General features: G+C 46.1%; 1 protein-coding gene across 3 annotated transcripts in view; it reads right to left on the reverse strand.

The window, feature by feature from the left end:
• GPD2 (glycerol-3-phosphate dehydrogenase 2) overlaps positions 1–23,814 on the reverse strand; it is a 927,571-nt gene that overhangs the window by 728,423 nt on the left and 175,334 nt on the right. For all 3 annotated transcript variants that reach the window (XM_085645519.1, XM_085645518.1, XM_085645520.1), the window contains exon 2: positions 11,303–11,410. In XM_085645519.1, coding sequence (XP_085501645.1) covers positions 11,303–11,404 — 102 coding nt within the window. In that variant the 5' untranslated portion in view covers positions 11,405–11,410. The remainder of the gene's footprint in view (positions 1–11,302; positions 11,411–23,814) is intronic.

Raw genomic sequence — 23,814 nt, forward strand, 5'->3', positions numbered from 1 at the left:
GGTTTTTTGACCTCCTCTGAGCGGCCTGGGTAATGACGGAGTCCGGTTTTGGATGGCCTGTGAGACAAGCTGGAGCAGTGTCTGGCGCTTTATATTTCTTATCCAGCCTAGGTAAAACTGGAGGGACCGAGGAAGGATTCTGCATAATCTTTATGCCTTGTTCCTAAATGTAGTCTATCATAGGGATTGCGCGAACAGACTTTAAAGGGTTCCTTAAAATCGTAGAGGAAACAGTCCTGTTGGTGTGAGGTCATAGGTATCTGAAAGCGCTGGGCCGCTCTCTCTACGATATTATGAAAGCCGCCAATGTCCTCCGGCGGCAAGTCGGCTGTGGTAGGAGCAGGAGAAACTGGACAGGGAAGAATGTAGTCATCCCATTCGTCCTGATGAGATTGGACATCCTGAAGCTCTCCTTCTTCAGGCTCCTCTTCGTCGTCGTCATCTGTAGTGAGACGAGGTGGTGATGTGACCGTCTCTGACTGCAAAACCAATGGAGGCCGTCGTGGCCTTGGTGTTGGAGGCACAACTGGCATCGGGGAGGGAGCCTGCATCGGAAACTGTTGCTTATAGTCAGATATAAGGAATTGGAGATCCGTGACCAGAGACGCAGGCAGACAAACCATAGATGGTGGAGGCTGCGTATTTTCCTGAGGAGAAACCTCCTGATAGTCCTGTTCAATATCCTCATAGTCAGAGATATCCTGATATTTTACATGTAGTTGTGAAGGACTTGTCGCAGCAGGGAACATACTGCCATCATCCGAGTCTTCCTCCTCAAAAAGTTGAGCCGGAGGCAAGGTTGGGACCCTACTAGGTGAAGTCAGGGCCGGTTCCAGTGCACGTTTGGTGATCTTGAGGTGCACATAAGTACTTTGTACATCAGAGTCCATATCCGTCGACGGGCCCGTCGAGGGTAGGGTCGTAGACGGTGTAGTGTGGATAGGCATTATTGACATTTGAGGCGTCGTCGACGAGGTCATCGTCGACGGTGTCGTCGTCGACGATGATGTCGACAAGGGAGCTGTCGTCGATGGTGTCGTCGACGATGCTGTCGTTGGCGATCGCAGCTTCGACGGCAGCTTAGCGGACGATAGATTTACCAGCGATGGAGTGGTCGTCGTCGATGTAGTCAAGGACTGGGATGCGACAGAAGTAGATATTGTCGCCGTCGACGAGATAACCTGGACTGCCATCGATGGAGATCTCCTCGTCGATGAGGCCACCGTCGACGAGGTCGTCTTCGTCGACGGGGTGGAAACAGGCTTCTTAAAGGCATGTGGAACATCCTGAGGAGAAGCAGTCCCTGGCAGAGGCTTGGCCAGGCCCCCTGAAGACTTTTTGTGCGTCTTCTTTTGAGGTGGCTGCGACGAAGGGCCCGGAGATGCCACCCTTGGTCTCTTTTGTGAGGAGTGAGAGGAGATAGAAGAAACCTAACTTTCCTCAGAGGACACAACAGTATCCTGGTCCTTAAGTCTTTGCAGCCAAATTAAAAGGCGCCCTTCGCGGTCTTTAAGGGTCTTAGAGGAAAAGGTACGGCATACCTTGCAATCCTTCGAAGTGTGGCTAGGATAAAGACAGTAAAGACAGTCCTTATGTTGGTCGTCCATGTGAAGCCTCTTTTTCCCACAGGAAGCACAGGACCTGAACAGGCCCTTCTTCGGGGTATCAGCCATGACGAAGCCAAGTAATCCTCACAGAAAATGCAAACTTGAAGCAAGAAACTCTGGAAATCCAGAAGAAATGAGCAGAGCTTAGTGGAGACTCCCTTAGCACGACATGCGGTAGAAGATCTGAGGGACTAGAGCTCCTTCCAGGAAGGTTCTAGAGGGTGGTGCTAGCTGATTGGCTACTTGCCAAACTTTGGTCCTTTTTTTACATAAGGACGTGGATATGTTACTAAGATAAGGCCTTTTGGGGCCTATTACTCTATATGTCTACTAAGACATTGCTTTGTTATTTACCGGGGACTCCCACCCCGACGACGGGGAATGATTCAGGCATGTGAATCTATGAAAGATGACTGGGCTGTTCCTTAGGAAAGGAAAGAGGAAAGGATCACTAGGAAAAAAGGGTTAGTGCTCAATGGAGGACAACCCCTGGGTATCCAATTTGTTGGATATAATGGCCTCACACACCCTTGCGAGTGTCATGCTTCATCATCGGCAATGCTCCACGTTGGGCAGGCGGTGCAATGCCCAACGGGCTCACCTCTAAGAGGGGCTCTTTATCGGAGATCTTTTATCCAACTGCCTATGGGTGAAGTGGGGGTGAGGGGCCAGGACAGAGTAGATAGTGTGGGTGAGGATAAAATGTGGCCTAAGGTACCGGAAAGCAATTTTTATTCTGGTGGTCCTCTGCCACAAGTAAAATCAAGGATAGACGGTGCTCATGGGGACTATGGTTTCCCGAAATGGACCAGGGCTAGAGAGCAAATGGTGTGGTCAACATGTTTCTCGCTTCTAGTACATTGACTGTGATTCTTCAGGACCTAGTAAAAAACTACAATCTACAAAACATGACCTAATGATTAGTATCAGTTTAAATACAGCACATAAGTTGTACTACCTGTATGACACTGCTTCTACCTAAGGGTTAGAGTTATAGGGTGTCAACAGTACCCGGTGGATCTGACATCAAGGGAGAAGCCATAAAGTTTCAGGTTTCTACTGCTCGTGTCAGGGCCAGCCAAGCCTACCCATCTCACCGGGTCCGAGTCCGGATAAAAGATCTCCGATAAAGAGCCCCTCTTACAGGTGAGCCCGTTGGGCATTGCACCGCCTGCCCAACGTGGAGCATTGCCGATGATGAAGCATGACACTCGCAAGGGTGTGTGAGGCCATTATATCCAACAAATTGGATACCCAGGGGTTGTCCTCCATTGAGCACAAACCCTTTTTTCCTAGTGATCCTTTCCTCTTTCCTTTCCTAAGGAACAGCCCAGTCATCTCTTTTTGTTGCTTTCATATCTGGGGCTACGACTGTGGCCGGACCTTCCATTCCCTTCTCTTGTGAATGGTAATTAATGCCCTACTGGATCACAATTGATCCTTGTCTTCCCCTACCTATTGTTACAATCTATGAAAGATACCCTAATACTGGATAAGTGATTCCTGACCCTATCATATGGAAGAGAGATCATGCTGTGAACGGATTAAACCTGGTTGATGCCCGGACGATAAGAATTTACAAATGTATCTTTTGCCTACAGAAACCTGCCACGCCGGTCCAGCTGGCTTTAGAGCTGGGCCTCCTTAAGCAATCTGTGGCCTGGGAATCTGCATTTACTAAGCTATGCCATAAGCTTAGAGCAGCAAACCCCAAGACACTGGATGGTGTATTATGGTATGAGCTAAATAGAACAGGGTGCAAGGCCGCTCATGCCCAGCACATGGAAATTTGCCTAGATGATCTACATATCTGGGAAGTATGTCCCTATGAATCAGTCAGAATGAATTTTAAAAAGTGGTTAACACCAACACCCAGCTTGTTAGTAGACTTCTTGATAAATAAACATTGGTTCAGGGATCCCATGCTTGGATGGTGCTAGCATCTTACAGCTGTCCAGGATGGGAAGCATATCTGGAAATTAACTAATCATGGCAGGCAAAGAGACTAATTTTTTTTCGCTTGGTGGCCCTACCAACAATGGACCACATCCCTTAGTGGCAAAATCGACCGCATCACGCTATATGTAGGCTATGTAGAATGGCCCCAGAAACAATCGCACATGTATGCCTATGCCCTGTGTTATCAGAAGGTTTCAGGCAACGACTTCAGCCAGAGTTGAATATCTTGAAAGTTCAAACATATAGGGAGGACATCATAGTGGCCCCAAACACGCAAACTACTTTAGTGTTAAATTAGTAAGATTTATGAGCACGCTCAAGACATTAAAGGCTCTGGCAGTGTTGGAGGATTTTTGTAGGGCATCCGGTGCATTTGTCAATAGACGTAAGACAGTGCTATTCCCACTGGTGGACCTGGTAGGATGTTCAAGGGAGGAGCTTCCCAACGGTAAGTCTCCTTTGGGAGACAGAGAAATTTAGTTACTTAGGCATGCAGATCACCCACGCTCAGGGCCTCAATATGACCTGAATATGGGAGGGTGAACAACGGTCTTCAGACCTCGGTTTGATTCTGGAATACGCTCCAGTTTTCAGTGATGGGCAGGGTAGCCCAGAGCAAGGTGGTGCTTTTACCCCGCTGCCTGTATATGATGCAGAATTATTTCTCTCACTTGCCGAGGGCTATGTTTACAGAGCTCAACAGTCTGCTGGTGTCCTTGGTGTGGGTAGGCAAGTGGAGCAAGGTCAAATTGGACATCTTGAAATTGGATGCAGAAGAGGGCAGACTAGGGCTACCAGCCCTGCAGCTCTAATATCGGATTGGACTCCTGCAGTATGCTGAATTATCGTGTGATGAGTAAGTGTTTCACTTTCATCAGACCTGCTCCCACTTCATGGGGCAAATGTTTACAAGAGTTTTAGATCTGTCTCATTAAAGTGGTCTTCTTCACTGATACTGGACTTGTGTCATGACTGGGCAGGACATCCTTCCCAATAAAACAATATGAACGCTTCACCAAATCTGCACACTCATGGGAGAGCCAAATCGAGTAAGGAAGTATACTCCAGATTACCTTTATGCCATGTTATAAGTAGCAATTCAAAATGAGGCAAAAGACAAAAAGAGGCCTCTGAGCCTTTGCGCAGTTTACAAACAGATAAAGCAACAAACACATCTGAAACCATGACAGTATTTTGTAGCCTAACAGACACACGCTCCTACAACTACATGCACAATCTGCACTACATCCAACTGCTCCACTGAAGGTATAGAGAACCTGAATTGATGAATGCATAGGGAGATTAGAGGAATACTGTTCCAGACAAAAGGAGAGACTTCCTATTGATTCTGAACAGAATTTGAATGTAAAGTCAAGAGGAGTGTCTTTAAGGTTTCTACACAAACATCACAATAGAGAGAACAGTCCAATATAGAGTGCTGGAGGTAATGCGCCGGGAGACAAAGACACTTTCTGGGCTTGCCTGAAACTAGGTTAGTACACACCTGAAATAAGAGTAAATGAAGATATTAACAGGATCATTCAGATGACTTGCAATTGAGTCATTCACACTTCTGTTTGGCTCCAATACCATAGTCAAGATGCAGAACAAGGAGTCATTTCCTCGCTTTGCCCTGATAAGTTCAAATTTTAGAGTCATATCCTACATCTATGAAATCAAGAACCAGAGTGGATGACTGGTAAACCATAAAGAAATCTAAGCGATCTGAATGTTCATTTGCATCCAATGCAGTACATGAAGGGATCATAAACAAGTAATAAATTAATCTTGCATAATCTAGTTCACAAAACTAGATCTTTCGTTTAATGAAGCATCCATCCCAGTAGAACTAAGATCAAGAGGGTATTTGACGATGCAGTTAAAAATATTAAATCACCAATATGAGTTATGTACTAAAAGGTGAGTCATGCAGGAGGAAAGGGAGACTGAACAAGTATTTGCTACTAGGAGCAGAAAGGTGCTATGTTTATGTTCAGCATACAATCTAGTAACTGACACATACTGTTAATGGGGGAATTTAAATATAATGAGGGACTGCAGGACGTAAATGCCTATACTGTGGGGATCACAGGGTTAAAGAAATCATGCCTTACTGTTATTGTCCAAATTACAAACCAGCGTAACAACTTTGAAATCCATACAGTCCTGGTAGTTCTGCTTTACTTTACATTCTGGTCTATTTTTGCAGGGATAATAAACAAAGTGAAGCAAATCACTCTAGCAAGTGTAGCAAAGCTATAGAGGACACATTTTCCAATGTTCTACATCCAGCAAGTTGCACAATCAAAAAATTAATTCATGTCATAATAGTCACAAAAGTATCTGACATAGATACAGTAACACAATAATGCACATTTATCTTCCAATCAAAATCTTTTAAGTTGATGAAGTAATGAACATTTGCTAGTCAAACACACCCTGGACTAATTTTGGATAATATAATAATCTAACTGCGTTCACACCTCTGCCCCATACAGTATCAAACAGACCTTTTCTTATATAATTTTGGATTGTACTTGGAAAAACTGATCCTGTACACTCTGGAATCTATACTTATTAGCTCAAATTCAATGTCTGAGAGCTTCATCTGTCTGGTATCATCTATCCCAAAATTTAAGAAATGCCTGTCAACAGCGTCCAACACAATCATTCTACAGAAAGATTGTCAACTCTCCACTTGCACTGATTAAGCAAAAGTTCTAGTTCCTCAAAATGACAACCAGACGACTTCCGTACAAAGGAAGAAAAGATTTGACCTAAACAGCAGCTATCGATACAACCATGCGCTGCACATCTGCAGAGCAACTATATAAAAAGCATTAAAGATATACTACTCTTCTCGCCTCTCATTACCCTAATACAATGCACAGGAAGTGTTCAAAATAACTTCAGAATTCATAAACATCACAGATTACAGAGGAGAAACATCAAACACCATAATGACGATGTCTCTCACTTCCTGAAAATCAGTGTCTTAACTAAGCACCCTAGGACTTCTCCTGTATCATTACAGCCTCCACTCATTTCTAAGCTTTACATCCTGGATACCAGTTTCCTCATGGCTCAACCATCAATCTCTTTCTCTTTAACACCTACCTTATCCCACCCCTTGAATTAAATCAATACTGTAGTCTCACTTCTTTCAAATATGCAGATAATGCACAGATTATCTTCAAGAACCTTAAGAGCCTAGACCCTTAAGGATGCTCTAGCCAGCAATATCCGCTCTCACAATATCAACGTCTCTCTTAAGCCGGTGACCCGCAACTCAGTATCTCACTCAAAGACAAGAAACCTAGTACCCAGATCAACTTCAAAGCCTTCATGGCTGAAATCGCACCCTGGATGAGGACCAATTGTCTGAAACTGAACATTGACAAGACCGATATTGTGATCTTCAGGAACAGCACATCACACTGGGACTCCTCCTGGTTGCCAATGGAGCTAGGGCTGACACACACTCCCACCACCCACGCCAAGAACCTAGGATCATCATTGACAGCAAACTCGACATGACCGCCTAAGTCAATGCCTTCACCACCTCATACTTCCATACCTTGAAGATGCTCAGGAAGATTTTCAAATGTCTCCCAATCAGCATCCTGAACACAATCATGAATGCCCTGTTCACATGTAGGATGAACTAGGGGTACGCCCTCTATGCCAGATTCAACAAAAAAACTCCACAGAAGGCTGCAAATCATTAAGAATGCAGCAGTCAGAATAACTTTCAACCTCCCGTGAGACACTCGCATCACACCACACCACACCACACCCGAAGGAGCTCCACTGGCTTCCCATTCACAAACTAGCACAATTCAAACTTCCCACCCTCACTTTCAAGGCACTGCATGACATGGCCAACATAGCTCAACAATCAAATCTGCTTTCACAAACCTTCCTGACATCTGAGCTTGTCTGGCCGACTACTTACACAAAACCCACTCTTACATAAAACCAGACCAGTCAGTCGAGCCTTCTACATCGCTCCTAAAGCATGGAATGACCTACTGCTATACATATGAGCCTCCTCCTCACTTCCTGAATTCCACAAGAAGCTGAAGAACTGGGTTTGAGTAGTCCCACTAAGCCCTAGGTGTGTCTAGACTCACATCTGCTCCGTACCAGAATACTCTCAGGGTGATAGTGTGCTCGACAAATCTGCAAACCTACCTACCAGGATGGACTTTTCCTCTGTTGCTGTAAATGTTATGTTATGTTATGTTATGTTAGTGCTATTTGTATTGCGCACGGCTGCTCCAGCGAAGGAGCGTCCCGGCGCACCGACAAGGTGGCGAACACAACACAACTGGGGAACAGAAATAATTATTAAGAAATTGGGGAGTGAAGGATTTAACAAAGCTCAGAAAATAAATGAGTTTTAGCGGCCTTGCGGAAGGAGAGCAGGTCACCAAAGGTCCGGAGTTTCAAAGGGAGAGCGTTCCAGAGTGCGGCTGCCCGCACCTTAAAAGAGCGACCCCCCACCCGACTGAGTTTGAACCGAGGGGCTACCGCTAATTCTTGGTCTAGCGAGCGCAGAGTGCGGCCCGGGATGTAAGGGCACAAGAGTTGGTGCAGTAAGGGAGGTGATAGGCCCTTCAGAATTTTGAAGGAGAGGCACAAAACTTTAAAGTGGATCCGCTGCCTAACGGGTAACCAATGCAAGGCTCGCAAAGATTGACCGGCCGAGCAAAACCTAGGAAGACCTATGATCGCTCTGGCCGCAGCGTTCTGCACTCTTTGAAGTCGGGTTAACTCAGCCTGGTTTAATCCTATAAAAAGGGAGCTGGCATAGTCCAACCGTGCCAAAACCGTTGCTTGCACCACCAATTGACGAGTTGCGGCATCGAAGTATTTAAGGGCAGGGCGCAGATTGCGCAGGATGCCGAAGCAGCAAGCCGCCGTCCTTTTGGTGTGGCCAACAAAGTTGAGGGAAGGGTCCAGCCAAACACCAAGATTTTTGATCTCCGCAACCGGAGTGGGGGTCGGCCCCAGCTCAGAGGGCCACCAAGAATCTCCCCATAGGTCCGTCCGCTTCCCAAAGATCATCACCTCCGTTTTTTTGGCGTTTAGTTGGAGACAGTTGGACGTCATCCAACCAGCCACCGCCCTGAGTCCTTCTCTGAATCTGTTTGCCCATGTCTGTCAACCACCTTAAAATCAACCAGTGGAAACTGGCCACCAACACAAGAGAGGAAGTCAGACCCTTACTCTACGACAGAGCCCTCTCCCATCGGACACAGATTAAAGTTAGGAATAGCCTACATGGAAGCATTACTTTGGCACCTGAAACTCCATCTGCTTTGAAATAAGCAATGAATGCTGAAGACTCCAATACAAACCTTCTCTTAACTAGGTTTCCCCACAGAGTTGACGCTAAAACCTGTATTGCACAAAGTGGATTTATGTAGGGACATCTGCAAAACAAACTGCATGGATCCAAAATTCAGCAATAAGGAAGTTCCTACTTCTTAAACCCTATGATCACATGACACTGGTTTGTTTGACCATGCACTTGCCTCCAGTCTCACTAGATCACTCTTAAAGCTGTATACTTAACACTTAAGTGTTCAAGGAATCAGAAAGGTTCATCTAACAAACATTCCATACCCACCTACCTAGATGAATCCTCTGCTACAACACATTCACGCAAAATAAACTGCCATGCTTCCAAAAAAAAAAAAAAAGCAGACTGAGGTTGTTCCTTCTCAGTCCAAGCCAGAATTTGTCAAAATCCCCCAGCCTTCAAATAAAGATGAGAAATTTGCAAAAGCATACAGCCATTTAGAAGGAAATATAAATATGGCTCGTCAATCTTTAGAACCCCAAAGTGATTCTCATCCATCTATAACCATCTAAAACCAAGGTAGCCTAACTGCATGCTGGGTAGCATACATTCGATTCATCTACTAGGAATATTAACATACTACACATGGAGGCTGGGCAGATGCACTAGACAGGGTTGCACCTTTTCCCCAGAGCTTTTTGTGCTTGCAATGGAACTGCTGGATTTTAGGTTAAGGTTGGAACTCAGCCCCTGGGGTATCCAACTGGCAGGCACCTGTGTGTTGGGAGAATAATAGGGGGGCTGCGTCGGTAAGTAGAGTTCTGGAAAACACTACCACTTTCTTTTATGGTACTTATATCATTGGCTAAAATGGTGTTTTTGCTGCACTGCTTGTAAATATTGTGCAATATGGTGTGCCCGCTCCCTCCAAATACATTTCTTCAGTTGGATAAACTACTGTGTAAGTTAGCATGGGCTGGAAAGAAAAGCTGAATAAAGCTAGATACTAGATATCCTGAAGCTCCCCTGGATGGAGGGAGGGTTGGGCCTGAAAGACTTATTTCTGTTTTATGCAGCCACCAAACTCCAGCATGCTGTGAACTGGTTTGATGACCCCCAAACAGGAAATCGTCCTCCTGGTGGGCATGCACGAACAATATACTCTCCTGGAACTGTTTACGATTGGGAAGGTGGTCCTGAAGTATCACCCGTATCTCATCCGCCCAACAGCAAATGTGTGGAGCAAAGTGGTTTGTAAACTATGTTGCAGGGCACAGTTTGTGGAGACTATGCTTCTGTGTGCACTGAAACCATTCTCTATTGTGTACACAGATATAGCCTATACAAGATCGAGAGAAGATGACTGCGAGAGTTCTGGTGATTTGTACCTAAATAACAGATTCATCTCCTTCATGCAGTAACAAAAGCAGTTCAGGTTCGGTCCTTGGCAGTTTCTTTACTATGCTAGATTGGTGCACGTGGCTGGAGGGGGGGTAGGGGAGCTGGAGGGAGGATTAGTCTCTTTCACGGATAAACCACAAGCTTTTGTGAGGCACTTGCTGGGGTTGGTGGGGTGCCAGCACCTGTACGCAGCTTTAGGGCTGGATAAGGGGGACACCACTATTGAGCTACAAAACGACGGGAGCAGATTAGGCAGATGTGCTAACTCCATCTGAGTGGAGGAAAGCTTGCGAGCAGGTCCCCCTAATGCCAGATTTAAATGAATACAATTCCACAAAGTACATGAGCCATAGCTGACGCAGGCCAAGATGACTAGGATCTACCTAGCCAGGCCAGCAGCCTGCGACAGATGTAGGCTCCTCTCTGCTGATTTTTAGTATATGACATGGACTTGTTCACCGCTGGTGAAGTACTGGTGGATGGAGTTAACTGCAACGTTGCACATTTCGAGGCTGGTAGTACAGGGCTCCACTAAACTGTGATTGCTGGGGAGGTTTCTGCGTCCAAACTGCCTTACAATGCAGGTATGTATGCTGATGCTTGGTGTGGCGCTTGCACGTCTGAGTGTCTCAATACACTAGAAGGTATTAGAGACCCAGTGGTAGCAGCTTGGAAAGAGGACTTGAGAGTGGGCACTGGAGGATGAACAACATTTTAAACTGATCCAGAGGGATCACAGGGTGGGGGAGGCTCTAGTGACATGGGATGAAATGCTTGCTAAGATTATGGACTCACAAAATGGTAGACCACAAAGAACGGGCGTGACGGGACTGCTGCCATGAGGACTACACAGACCGGTGGATATCTTCGGGGTGTTCAGGACCTCTGCTGGTTGAACAAACTTTGTATTGAGGTTATTGCTTGGCCACAAGCCTTCAAATGATGTGTATGTGCCGGTTTGAAAAGTTAGTAAAAAGCAACGTCTAAGGAAAAAAATAAAATAACAACTATGTAAACCAGGACCTACCCGTTTCTTCTTATAATCTGCAAGTTGGGAAAGGCCGACCACAGTTGCTAGTGCACCTCCGCCAAAAAGAATGGTCCCTTTCATCATCCTTCGAAATGCCATATTTCACTGGAACAGAAGTAAAAAAGAATCGATATACCATGATTTTTTGGGACATGAATTTCCAAACAACATAGATTGAAAGGAAATGTAATTGTACATTTAAGTAGAAGAATGATACATGAGCAAATTTTAATGAACAGTTAACAACTAGTTTTAAGTAGGGTCAAAGGTTCACCGCTTTTCTAGCATTAAGTTCTACACATATATTTTTAGGTCAGACCTTCTACCTGGACTATTGTTTTTCCAAAAATGCATTCAGAATATACATACAGAGTGGCTTTTCGTTAGCCAGCTCCATCCACTGATCATTAAATTGTCATTCACATTTTGCTTTTGTCCATCACAGTGCAGAGCTTCAGGCAGTGGGTTAGCCCACTTTCCCAATGGCTCCCTTCACTTAGAGCGATTGCGCACACCTTTGCGCATTGTTCACATCCACCCTAATTGGTCCTTTTTCTTCTATGATGAAGGTGGTTTAAAGTAAGGCTTTATTATATTTATTTTTATATTGACTTTAAATCTCAGTCACATCATCTCTCCTAAATGGACCAAAATCATCAACTCCTACCTATCAAGCAAATCCATGCCGGCTCGACTAAAACTCCGCCAAGTCACCCCCTCATCAAAAAACCAGACGCTGACCAGAACAATCTCAACTACAGACCAGCAACCAACCTAGCTCTACTTGCCAAAACCAATGAAAAATGTGTGCCTGCCCAACTCAAGAACCACATTGAAAAATACAACTTGCACGAAACCTTCCACTGTGGGTTCATGAAAGGCTGCAGTACAGAGACTGCAATACTGAACATCATAGACCACATACACAGAACTCTGGATGATGGCCAGGCCTGCCTCCTAGTCCTCCTGGACCTCGCGACTGCCTTTGATACTGTCAAACAGGACATCCTCCTAAATACCCTCTCGCAGCGTGCAGGCATCAAAGGAACAGCCCTTCAATGGTTCGCTTCTTTCCTGAACCAACGCTCAGAGCAAATCAAACTAAACAACTTGACCTCAAACGCAATGCCAATCTCACAAGGAGTCCCTCAAGGGTCAATGCTATCTCCTGCCCTATTCAACCTCTATATAGAACCCATCGCAATGGTACTGAAATAAGACAGAATTGTCTATCATCTCTACGCAGATGACCCTCCCCAACTCCACACAAAAATCTTGTCAGTCAAAGACATATAGCACTTAAATAGCACTCTGCAGGGTTCAATCTTTGGTGTACAGCAACCATCTTTAAGCTCAACCCCAACAAAAGTAAACTCCTTTTCATCCAAACCAAAGAAAAATCCTTCCCCATAGATATCTGGTTCAACAACCTCACAACATTAAACTGCAAACTGTCCATCTCCAACTCAGTTAAATAACTGGGGATTACACTGGACAGACACCAGAGCATTAAAGAGCATATTAATGCCTTTGATAAAAGTGCCTTCTACACGCAAAACAATTGGAAAAAGTCAAACCTTTCATCCCCATCGAAGACCTAAAGGACTGTGGTGCAAGCCCCAAGCAAGACTACGGTAATGCAACGATTACTGGTGCCCCAAAAACACACCTAGCCTCTTTGAAAGACACACTCCGCACAGTGGCTAGACTACAGTCGGGAGAGAATAACTTCGACCACATCACTCCAACTGTCAAGAAACTAAACTGGCTATACTCAAAACTGCTTGCATAACCCACAAAGTTCTCTACACAAAAAAAACAGCCAACTATGCAAAGAAATGATCAAAAGCTGGTCAAAACAGACATCTTCAAAGCTCTAACAGTCTACTCTTGATTCCAGCTAAATTTAAGAAAGAGAAATCCTGCACCCACTTCTTCTCCCGGGAACGCACCCGTTCCCTCATTTCAAGAAGAAACTGAGATATCTTCAACAAATATAAAAACCCTGAACCATAAATCTGACTGGCCTGTTTGCTACCACCCTACACCTTCTAAATAAATCTCAGCATCACTACCTCAGGGAAATCTGTTCCTCTACTCTCCCCACCTTCACAACCTTAGCTACCTCAGAATCTACATCTTCCATCTATGCTACTGTCTGTTGTAAATCTCCTTGATATATTGTTTATATGTACTTTTGTTTACTCCACATGTAACTCGTGCATATGCTGCTGTGCTAACTCAGTTAAGTGCTATATATATATATATATATATATATATATCAATATCACAAATCCTCGCTGCATGTATCTCCCTGGTGGGAAGAAACAAGCTCGGACCAAAAATTGAGCGCTTGAGTAATATCCGCCATAACCCGTTTTCAGCCGTTGCCGGCCTTGATTATATGACAATGCTATTTTTTTATGATCGGCTCTTTTAAAGTTACAAGTGCTTAACAAGTAATGGATATAGTCAAAAGACTTGGAATGTACAAACAGGTCATTATGCTTGTATGAAAATTATTTTTTCTGCACAATGCTTTTATTCAACGGTGCTTACCAAACATTTATAAAATATAAATATCAAAGACAATTTCGTTAAAATTTCTACAAATAACAGTGCAATACCATTCCTGTCATATTTGTCCATATTCAACTGACATTTTGTGCAAACAACAAGTGAATAAGTGACTGTGTGCTCGTAAATCCTTCCCAGCCAGGATTTGTTGCTAAAGGGCATAATACTAGAGTGCTTGTTTCAAAATTTAGATTACATAGCGCAGCAGCAGAATATAAAGTCAATCAATCAATGAATCAATCAGACATTTGTAGAGCGCACTACTCACCCGTGAGGGTCTCAAGGCGCTAAGGGGGGGGGAGAGAGTGGGAGGGGGGGGGGGGGAAGAGCTGCTCCTGCTCGAACAGCCAGGTCTTGAGAAGTCTCCTGAAGGTCAGCAGGTCCTGGGTCTGGCGCAGGTGGATGGGGAGGGTGTTCCATGACTTGGCGGCGAGGTGGGAGAAGGATCTGCTGCCGGTAGTCATTCGGTGGATGCGTGGAACGGTGGCAAGGTCAGCGGAACGAAGCTGGTGGTTGGGGGTGCAGAAGGTGAGTCGTTTGTTGATGTATACTGGTCCGGCATCGTGGAGTGCTTTGTGAGCGTGGGTGAGGAGCTTGAAGGTGATTATCTTGTTGACGGGGAGCCAGTGCAGGTCCCTCAGGTGGGCAGTGATGTGGCTGTGACGGCGGATGTCGAGGATGAGACGTTCTGTATGCGCTGAAGTCTTTTCTGGAGTTTGGCCGTGATTCCCGCATAGAGGGCGCTGCCGTAGTCCACCCTGCTGTGATGAGGGCCATCTGTAGATTTTGCGAAGCATGCAGAGCGTGTTGAAGCAGGAGGAGGATACGGCGTTGACTTGTGGGGTCATGGACAGTGCTGAGTCCAGGATGAACCCCAGGTTGCGTGCGTGGTCAGTGGGTGTCGGTGCAGCTCCCAGCGAGGCTGACCAGGAGTCGTCCCAAGCAGAAAGGGTGGAGCAGAGGATGAGGACCTCCGTCTTGTCAGAGTTTAGTTTCAGGCGACTGTTCTTCATCCATTCGGCGACGGCCATCATTCCTTCGTGGAAGTTGGTTTTGGCGGTGGCGGGGTCCTTGGTGAGAGAGGGGATAAGCTGAGTTTCGTCGGCGTATGGGACTATGTTGAGGTCGTGTGATCAGTTGGCGAGTGATGTCATGTAGATGTTGAAGAGGGTCGGGCTGAGGGATGATCCTTGGGGTACGCCACAGTTGATATTGGTGGCTTCGGATCGGAATGGGGGAAGGGTTCTGTCAGTGAGGAAGGAGGTGATCCAGTCCAGGGCGTTGTCGGAGATTCCTGCGTTGTGGAGACATGTGCGTAGGGTGTGGTGACAGACTGTGTCGAAGGTGGCCGAGAGGTCTAGGAGGATGAGGGCCGCGGTTTCGCCGTTGTCCAGCAAGGTCCTGATGTCGTCGGTGGTGGCGATGAGGGCGGTTTCGGTGCTGGTAGGCTCCCCCTATGGAACTTAATGTTTTGTAGATTTCTTTCTTTCTGTGGTCTTACTTAAAATGCATGGAGTAAATAATAAAAAGAAATTATATATATATATATATATATATATATATATATATATATTCACTTAAAAAAACCATAGGTTTCACACATGTTATAGTTAGCTGGACATTTCCCTCGTAAAAAACCAATGAAATTCCCCCGTTATAGTTAGTAAAGGGAACTATAACTCCCGCGACCGCAATCCACTGCTGATGACGTCAGATATTACATCACTGTATTTATTCACTTATTTACCCATTTTTCTTTCCTTTAACCTTTAGCTATACATATTTAATAAATATTTATTTTACAGAAAGACACATATGTCATCAGTGATGTAATATCTGACGTCATCAGCAGTGGATTGCGGTCGCGTGAGTTATAGTTCCCTTTACTAACTATAACGGGGGAATTTCATTGGTTTTTTACGAGGGAAATGTCCAGCTAACTATAACATGTGTGAAACCTATGGTTTTTTAAGTGAATTTGCAAGGTTTTTTAAATGCTAATTCCTAACTATAACGTGTGTGAAACCTATGGTTTTTTCAGTGAATTTGTACGTTTTTTTAAATGCTAAGTTATGTAATTATTATTTAATTTTTTTTTTTTAAGCTTTTTCACCGTGCGTGTACCATGCGCGCACGGTAAGCGCACTGCGCGATTTTTCGTAAAAATATTAAAAACATTTATGGCCCTTGGGGGTCCTTTGGGGACCCCCTGACAATGGCTAGGGGGTCAGGAACTGTCCACCCTGCCCCCTTTTCTTGTTCTCCACCTTTATTTTTCACCTCCCTCGGACTGCGAGAGACAAAATGGCGGCCGACACTTCCTGGTTTCGACCGATTCGAATGTTTACTAAGATCTAACAACCAATCAGAATTGCGCTCGTGCACGGCAGGGTGCGCTTACCGTACGCGCACGGTGCGCGCCTATAGATCTATATATGCTTTTAAATGCTATTTTCTCAGAAAATACTGAACAGATTTACACCAGACCTGCAAAAGGCACATCCCTGACCTGAGGACTACCTCTCTGCCAAATTTCAAGGTTTTCTGTTCAGCCGTTCGGGCTGTAGCGTGGACTAAAGGTCCTATGGGAAAATGCATGGGGAAAACGCGTTTTGGGACCCCCCCTTTTTCTCAGCCCCCGCTTGACGAATCCCCCCCGAGACTTTCAGGGAAGGAGCGGAGCGCCCCACCTATTTTGAAAATTTCGCGAGGATTCGTCAATCGACGCAAAAGTTATTCCAAATAGAATGTTGCGGATTTCCTATGGAAACACGGTCCTAACTATAACTATCTACTGGTGACGGCCAGTAGATAATATATATATATATATATATATATATATATATCAAACACCGCACGAGTTGCCTGCTGAGGAAGACACCGCACCACTGGTAAGTGATTTGCCAAATTTGTGTATTCAAGAGAGCTGCGGCCAGTAGATAACTCGAACCACACATCAATTGTCCAACCCGACGCGTTTCGTGATGCACTTCATCAGGGGCATTGGACTCGAGTGAAGCAGCAGAACACTTTTGGCGGCAACTCTTGTTTTTCAAATACCCTGCCTCAGTGGGCGTGGCTCTCACACGAAGGCCTGCTGGTACTTGTAGTGCCGCTATTTTTCTCAGGTGAGCAGCCCGCTGCTAACTCGATTAATTCTTAAAGTCACATCCCAGTGGATCGTGGCACGGAGATATTGTCCTTGTCACAGCTTTGGATCTCATGAGAAACAGCGCCAGTGCCATTAGCCAGTCCGCCGGTTGACGGACCAACAGGAATGCTGGAACAGCATCGGAGCGTCTTCTGCGGCTCAGGCCAGCCGCTCAACATCAAACACCGCAAGAGTTGCCTGCTGAGGAAGACTCCACACCACTGGTAAGTGATTTGCCAAATTCGTTTATTCAAGAGAGCTGCGGCCAGTAGATAACTCGAACCACACATCAATTGTCCAACCCGACGCGTTTCGTGATGCACTTCATCAGGGGCATTGGACTCGAGTGAAGCAGCAGAACACTTTTGGCGGCAACTCTTGTTTTTCAAATACCCTGCCTCAGTAGGCGTGGCCCTCACACGAAGGCCTGCTGGTACTTGTAGTGCCGCTATTTTTCTCAGGTGAGCTGCCCGCTGCTAACTCGATTAATTCTTAAAGTCACATCCCAGTGGATCGTGGCACGGAGATATTGTCCTTGTCACAGCTTTGGATCTCATGAGAAACAGCGCCAGTGCCATTAGCCAGTCCGCCAGTTGACGGACCAACAGGAATGCTGGAACAGCATCGGAGCGTCTTCCGCGGCTCAGGCCAGCCGCTCAACATCAAACACCGCACGAGTTGCCTGCTGAGGAAGACACCGCACCACTGGTAAGTGATTTGCCAAATTCGTTTATTCAAGAGAGCTGCGGCCAGTAGATAACTATATATATATATATATATATGTTTTCAAAAAAGGTTTTACCCAACGCTGGCACACTCAGGCAGGTGAAAAGCTTCTTACAATCAGCGGCAATGCAGAGGCACAATCCCCCACTGTGTATCAGGTCCGACGCGTTTCAAGCCGTAGCTCTTCCTCATGGACCGCAAGGAACATAATGGCAGCTTTGTGGTCTACAAATTCCCTCTTTTATTTCCAATCTTGTGAATACTTGCTCAAATAAGCAGAAATGCATATTGGGATTCGTAGTTCAATCAAACCCAAATGGGTCACACGCTGCCAAGAGTCCTTCAAAATTAAAACAGGGAACCAGATAGTCCTTTTGCAGCCGCTTTCATCATTACAAGAGCACCTCCTGTTCCGCCATCACGACTGATCAAAGCGGAGGCAGACCCGCACTGCAGCGGTGGTGCCGAGACGTGGCCGGGTGAGCCACTAATGTGTTTTCAAAAAAGGTTTTACCCAACGCTGGCACACTCAGGCAGGTGAAAAGCTTCTTACAATCAGCGGCAATGCAGAGGCACAATCCCCCACTGTGTATCAGGTCCGACGCGTGAGTTATAGTTGCCTGCACTAACTATAACGGGGGAATTTCATTGGTTTTTTATCAGTAAAATTTCCGCTAACTATAACATGTGTGAAACCTATGGTTTTTTCAGTGAATATATATATATATATATATATACAGAAGAAAGCTACTCTAAGCAATGAGGCGCCTCACACTCCGAGCTTTTAAATCCCATTTATTGGAGATATCAAACGTTGAAGCAGTGTGCATCCCACAAACTTCTCTTAAGCCTGTATTCTCCATACGCGTTTCGGGAACAACCTCCCTTGTTCACTGGCACAGGCATCTTTGAGGAGCGGCAACAGAATTCTCAGCGCAACTGCGCATATTTAAATGTTCCGCCCAGTGGGCGTCAGTAGCAGATGCATGTTGGTAAAATTAGTTCTACTAAATACTTTCATAGTGATTGCGCCGTAAATTCCTCTAATTCAATTAAATCCATAATGTGGCAATTGTGATCGCACCCCACTTACAGCCTTGAATTTTTCAATCTCCAACTGGACCTGGAGTTCCAGCAGCGTTTCTTCATTTTTTACGCTGCGGACCGGCTCTTCCGCCGCAGGGCACCTCACGGTCTGAGCCGACTGCAATACATCCAGAAGAAAGGTTGCCAGTAGGTAGTTATAGTTAGGACCTATTTTCCATAGGAAATCCGCAACATTCTATTCTCAATAAGTCTGGCGCCGGTTGACGAATCTTCGCAAAACTTTCCAAAACTGTTGGCCAGCTCCGGTCCGCTCCTATCCTGAAAGTTTCGTGGTGATTCGTCAAGCAGGGGCTGAGAAAAAAGGGGGGTCCCAAAACACGTTTTCCCCATGCAATTTCCCATAGGACCTGTTGACGCAGCTACAGCCCGAACTGCTGAACGGAATTACACCAAATTTGGCAAAGAGGTAGTCCTCAGTTCAGTAGTTCCTGAGAAAATTAGAGTAAAAAAGATAGATATATCTATGGCCTCGGAGGATCCGCGTACCCTATGCGCACCCACGCACACCCTCTGCGAACCGAGCGCGCACCCTCCCGATCACGCGCTGAATGCTAATTGGCTGTCAAGTGTCTGTCTACATTCGAAACCAGGAACTGTTGGCAGCCATTTTGTGCTTCGGTAGAAGCGAGGCTGATTAAGTAAGGGAAATTAGTGTGTGAAAGATGTTAAGGGAGCAGGGTAGAAATACTCTGACCCTCTAGTGTTGCTTAGGGGGTCCCAGAAGGACCCCCTGGGGCCCTCTTTTTTTAAACGGCGAAATGCGCGCAGGGTTCGCGGATCCGGCCGGAAAAAAAAAAAATACCCCGAAGCGCGGGCTTCCGCGCTTCGTTAATAATTAGCCCCCAGGTGGGCCAAATCCCGGGGACAAAATCTTTATAAATAAATGGGAGAGGGGGCTGCGTGGCCCCCCTCCTGGAGCCCTCGAGGGCCCTGGGGACCGCCACCCCCCAGGGCCGGCTCCTACAGTGTCCTGGGGTGCCCATCCCCAGGACACTGTTGTTTGCTATGAGAGGGCGGGAGTCTCCCGCCCTCCCATAGCAAACTTCGTTAGGATTTTGAAAGAGAGAGCAGGGAAACCAAACATCCAAACGATATTGCTTTTCCACACGGGGAGCTGCATGTCAGCAGCTCCCCATGTGGAAAAGCAATGCCGGCTCTCGAAGGACGCGAGGAGCCGGCTGGGACCGTGGGGGCTCCCCCCACGGTCTCCAACGTTTAAGTTAAAAAATGGTGAAATAAAAAAAAAAAAAAGAATTAAAGGAATTGACACACTGAAATAGAAAAATGTAGAAATCCAATGAAAATCATTAAACATCATGGCTTTAGAGATAAGTTGTAGACAGGAATTAGCATTTAAAAAGCCTTTGAAATTCACTGAAAAAACCATAGGTTTCATGCACGTTATAGTTAGCTGGACATTTCCCTCGTACAAAACCCTAGAAATTCCCCTGTTATAGTTAGTTCAGCTAACTGTAACTCGCGCCCCTGCAATGCACTGCTGATGACGTCACATATTACATCACTCATGACATGGTCAGTGACATCACTCATGACTTCACTGATGACATCTCAAATGACATCACCATAGGAAAAGTGTTTTTTGTTTTCCCAACAACTTTGGCGAATCTTCGTGAAATTTTCAAAACTTGTGGGGCGCTCTGGTCAGCTCCTATCCTGAAAGTTTTGGGGTGATTCGCCAAGCGGGGGGCGAGAAAAAAGGGGGTCCCAAAACATGTTTTATCCATGTTAATTCCCATAGGAAACTTGAGACACGGCTACAGCTCTAACTGCTGAATGGAATTACACCAAATTTGGCAAAAAGGTAGCCCTTGTTTCATAAAGAGACCTTTTTTTTTTTTAAATGGTGTAAATCCGTTCAGTAGTTTTTGAGATATTAATGGAAAAATGTGTTTATATAACTGGGCGGGACCCAACTACACACGCACGAGCTTGGCTCTAATTGGCTGACAACATTTCAATCCAGGAAGAATTGGCAGCCGTGTTGGTGCAATGCTTTTAGGTCTCGCCTAGCAACGCACCGCATACGCTGAACGCTTGGCGAGATCTATTGTTGTCGATCTACCCAAACACCACTGCACTAACTTAACCCTAAAAAACTACCCCCAGCACGACCCCCTACACTACAAACACCACTGCACTACCCTACACCCTAAAACACTACCCCCAGCACGACCCGCTACACTACCCATACACCACTGCACTACCCTAAACCCTAAAACACTACCCCCAGCATGAACCCCTACACTACCCAAATACAACTGCACTACCCTAAAACAGAACCCCCTACACTACACAAACACCACTGCACTACCCTAAACCCTAAAACACAACCCCCAGCATGACCACCTACACTACCCAAACATCACTGCACTACTGTAAAACAAGACCCCCTACACTACACAAATACCACTGCACTACCCTAAAACACTACCCCCAGCACGACCCCCTACACTACACAAACACCACTGCACTACCCTAAACCCTAAAACTACACCAGCAGGACCCACTACACTACACAAACACCACTTCACTACCCTAAAACACTACCCCCAGCACGACCCCCTACACTACCCAAACACCACTGCACTACCCTAAACCCTAAAACATGACCCCCTACACTACACAAACACTGCACTACCCTAAACACTGAAACACTACCCCCAGCACAACCCCCTACACTACCCAAACACCACTGCACCACCCTAAACCCTAATACACGACCCCCTACACTACACAAACATGACTGCACTACCCTAAACCCTAAATCTACCCCCAGCACGACCCCCTACACTACACAAACACCACTTCACTACCCTAAACCCTAAAACACTACTCCCAGCACGACCCCCTACACTACCCAAACACCACTGCACTACCCTAAACCCTAAAACACGAACACCTACACTACACAAATACCACTGCACTACCCTAAACCCTAAAACACTATCCCCAGAACGACCCCCTACACTACACAAACACCACTGTACTGCCCTAAACCCTATATCTACCCCCAGTACGACCCCCTACAATAACCAAACATCACTGCACAACCCTAAAACACGACCCCCTACACAAACACCACTGCACTACTCCAAACCCTAAAACACTAACCCAGCACGACCCCCTACACTACACAAACACCGCAGCACTACCCTAAACCCTAAATCTACCCCCAGCACGACCCCCTGCACTACACAAACACCACTGCTCTGCCCTAAACACTAAAACACTACCCCCAGCATGCCCCCTACACTACCCAAACACCACTGCATTACCATAACACTAAAACACTACCTGCAGCATGACCCCCCTACACTACCCAAACACTACTGCATTACCCTAAACCCTAAATCTAACCCAGCATTACCCCCTACACTACCCAAACACCATTGCACTACCCTAAATCCTACATCTACCCCAGCACAACCCCCTACACTACACAAACACCACTACACTAGACCCTAAAACACTACCCCCAGCACGACCCCCGACACTACACAAACACCAATGCACTACCCTAAACAATAAAACACTACCCCTAGCACAACCCCTACACTACCCAAAAACCACTGCCCTACCCTATACCCTAAAACACTTACCCCAGCACGACCCCCTACACTACACAAACACCACTGCACTACCCTACACAATAAAACACTACCCCAAAAACCACTGCACTACCCTAAACCCTAAAACACAACCCCCAGCATGAACCCCTACACTACCCAAATACCACTGCACTACCCTAATACATAACCCCCTACACCTCACAAACACCACTGCACTACCCAAAAACGCTACACCCAGCACGACCATCTACACTACACAAACACGACTGCACTACCCTAAAACCTAATTCTAACCCTAGGACGACCCCCTACAATACCCAAACACCACTGCACTACCACTATACCCTAAAACACTACCTCCAGCACGACCTCCTACACTCCCCAAACACCACTGCACTACCATAAACCCTAAAACACAACCCCCAGCATGAACCCCTACACAACCCAAATACCACTGCACTACCCTAATACAGGATCCCCTACACTACACAAACACCACTTCACTACCCTAAACCCTAAAACACTACTCCCAGCACGACCCCTTACACTACCCAAAGACCACTGCACTACTCTAAACCCTAAAACACGACCCCCTACACTACACAAACACCACTTCACTACCTTAAACCCTAAAACACTACTCCCAGCACGACCCCTTACACTACCCAAACACCACTGCACTACCCTAATACACGACCCCCTACACTACACAAACACCACTTCACTACCGTAAACCCTAAAACACTACTCCCAGCACTACCCCTTACACTACCCACACACCACTGCACTACCCTAAACCCTAAAACACTACCCTAAACACTAAAACACTACCCCCAGCACGACCCTCTACACTACACAAACACCACTGCACTACCCTAAACCGTAAAACACAACAACCAGCCTGACCCCCTACACTACCCAAACATCACTGCACTACCCTGAAACACGACCCCTACCCAAACACCACTGCACTACCCTAAACCCTAAAACACTACCCCCAGCATGAACCCCTACACTACCCAAATACCACTGCACTACCCTAAAACACAACCCCCTACACTACACAAACACCACTTCACTGTCCTAAACCCTAAAACACTACCACGAAGACGACAAGCTACACTACACAAACACCACTGCACTACCCTAAACCCTAAAAACACTACCCCCAGCATGACACCCGACACTATACAAACAGCAATGCACTACCCTTAAACACGACCCCCTACACTACACCACCACCACTGCACTGCCCTAAACCCTAAAACACTACCCCCAGCATGACCCCCTACACTACACAAACACCACTGCACTGCCCTAAACCCTAAAACACTACCCCCAGCATGACTCCCCTATAC

This window comes from Triturus cristatus, chromosome 3_1 (genome assembly GCF_964204655.1).
Source record: "Triturus cristatus chromosome 3_1, aTriCri1.1, whole genome shotgun sequence".
Lineage (NCBI taxonomy): Eukaryota > Metazoa > Chordata > Amphibia > Caudata > Salamandridae > Triturus > Triturus cristatus.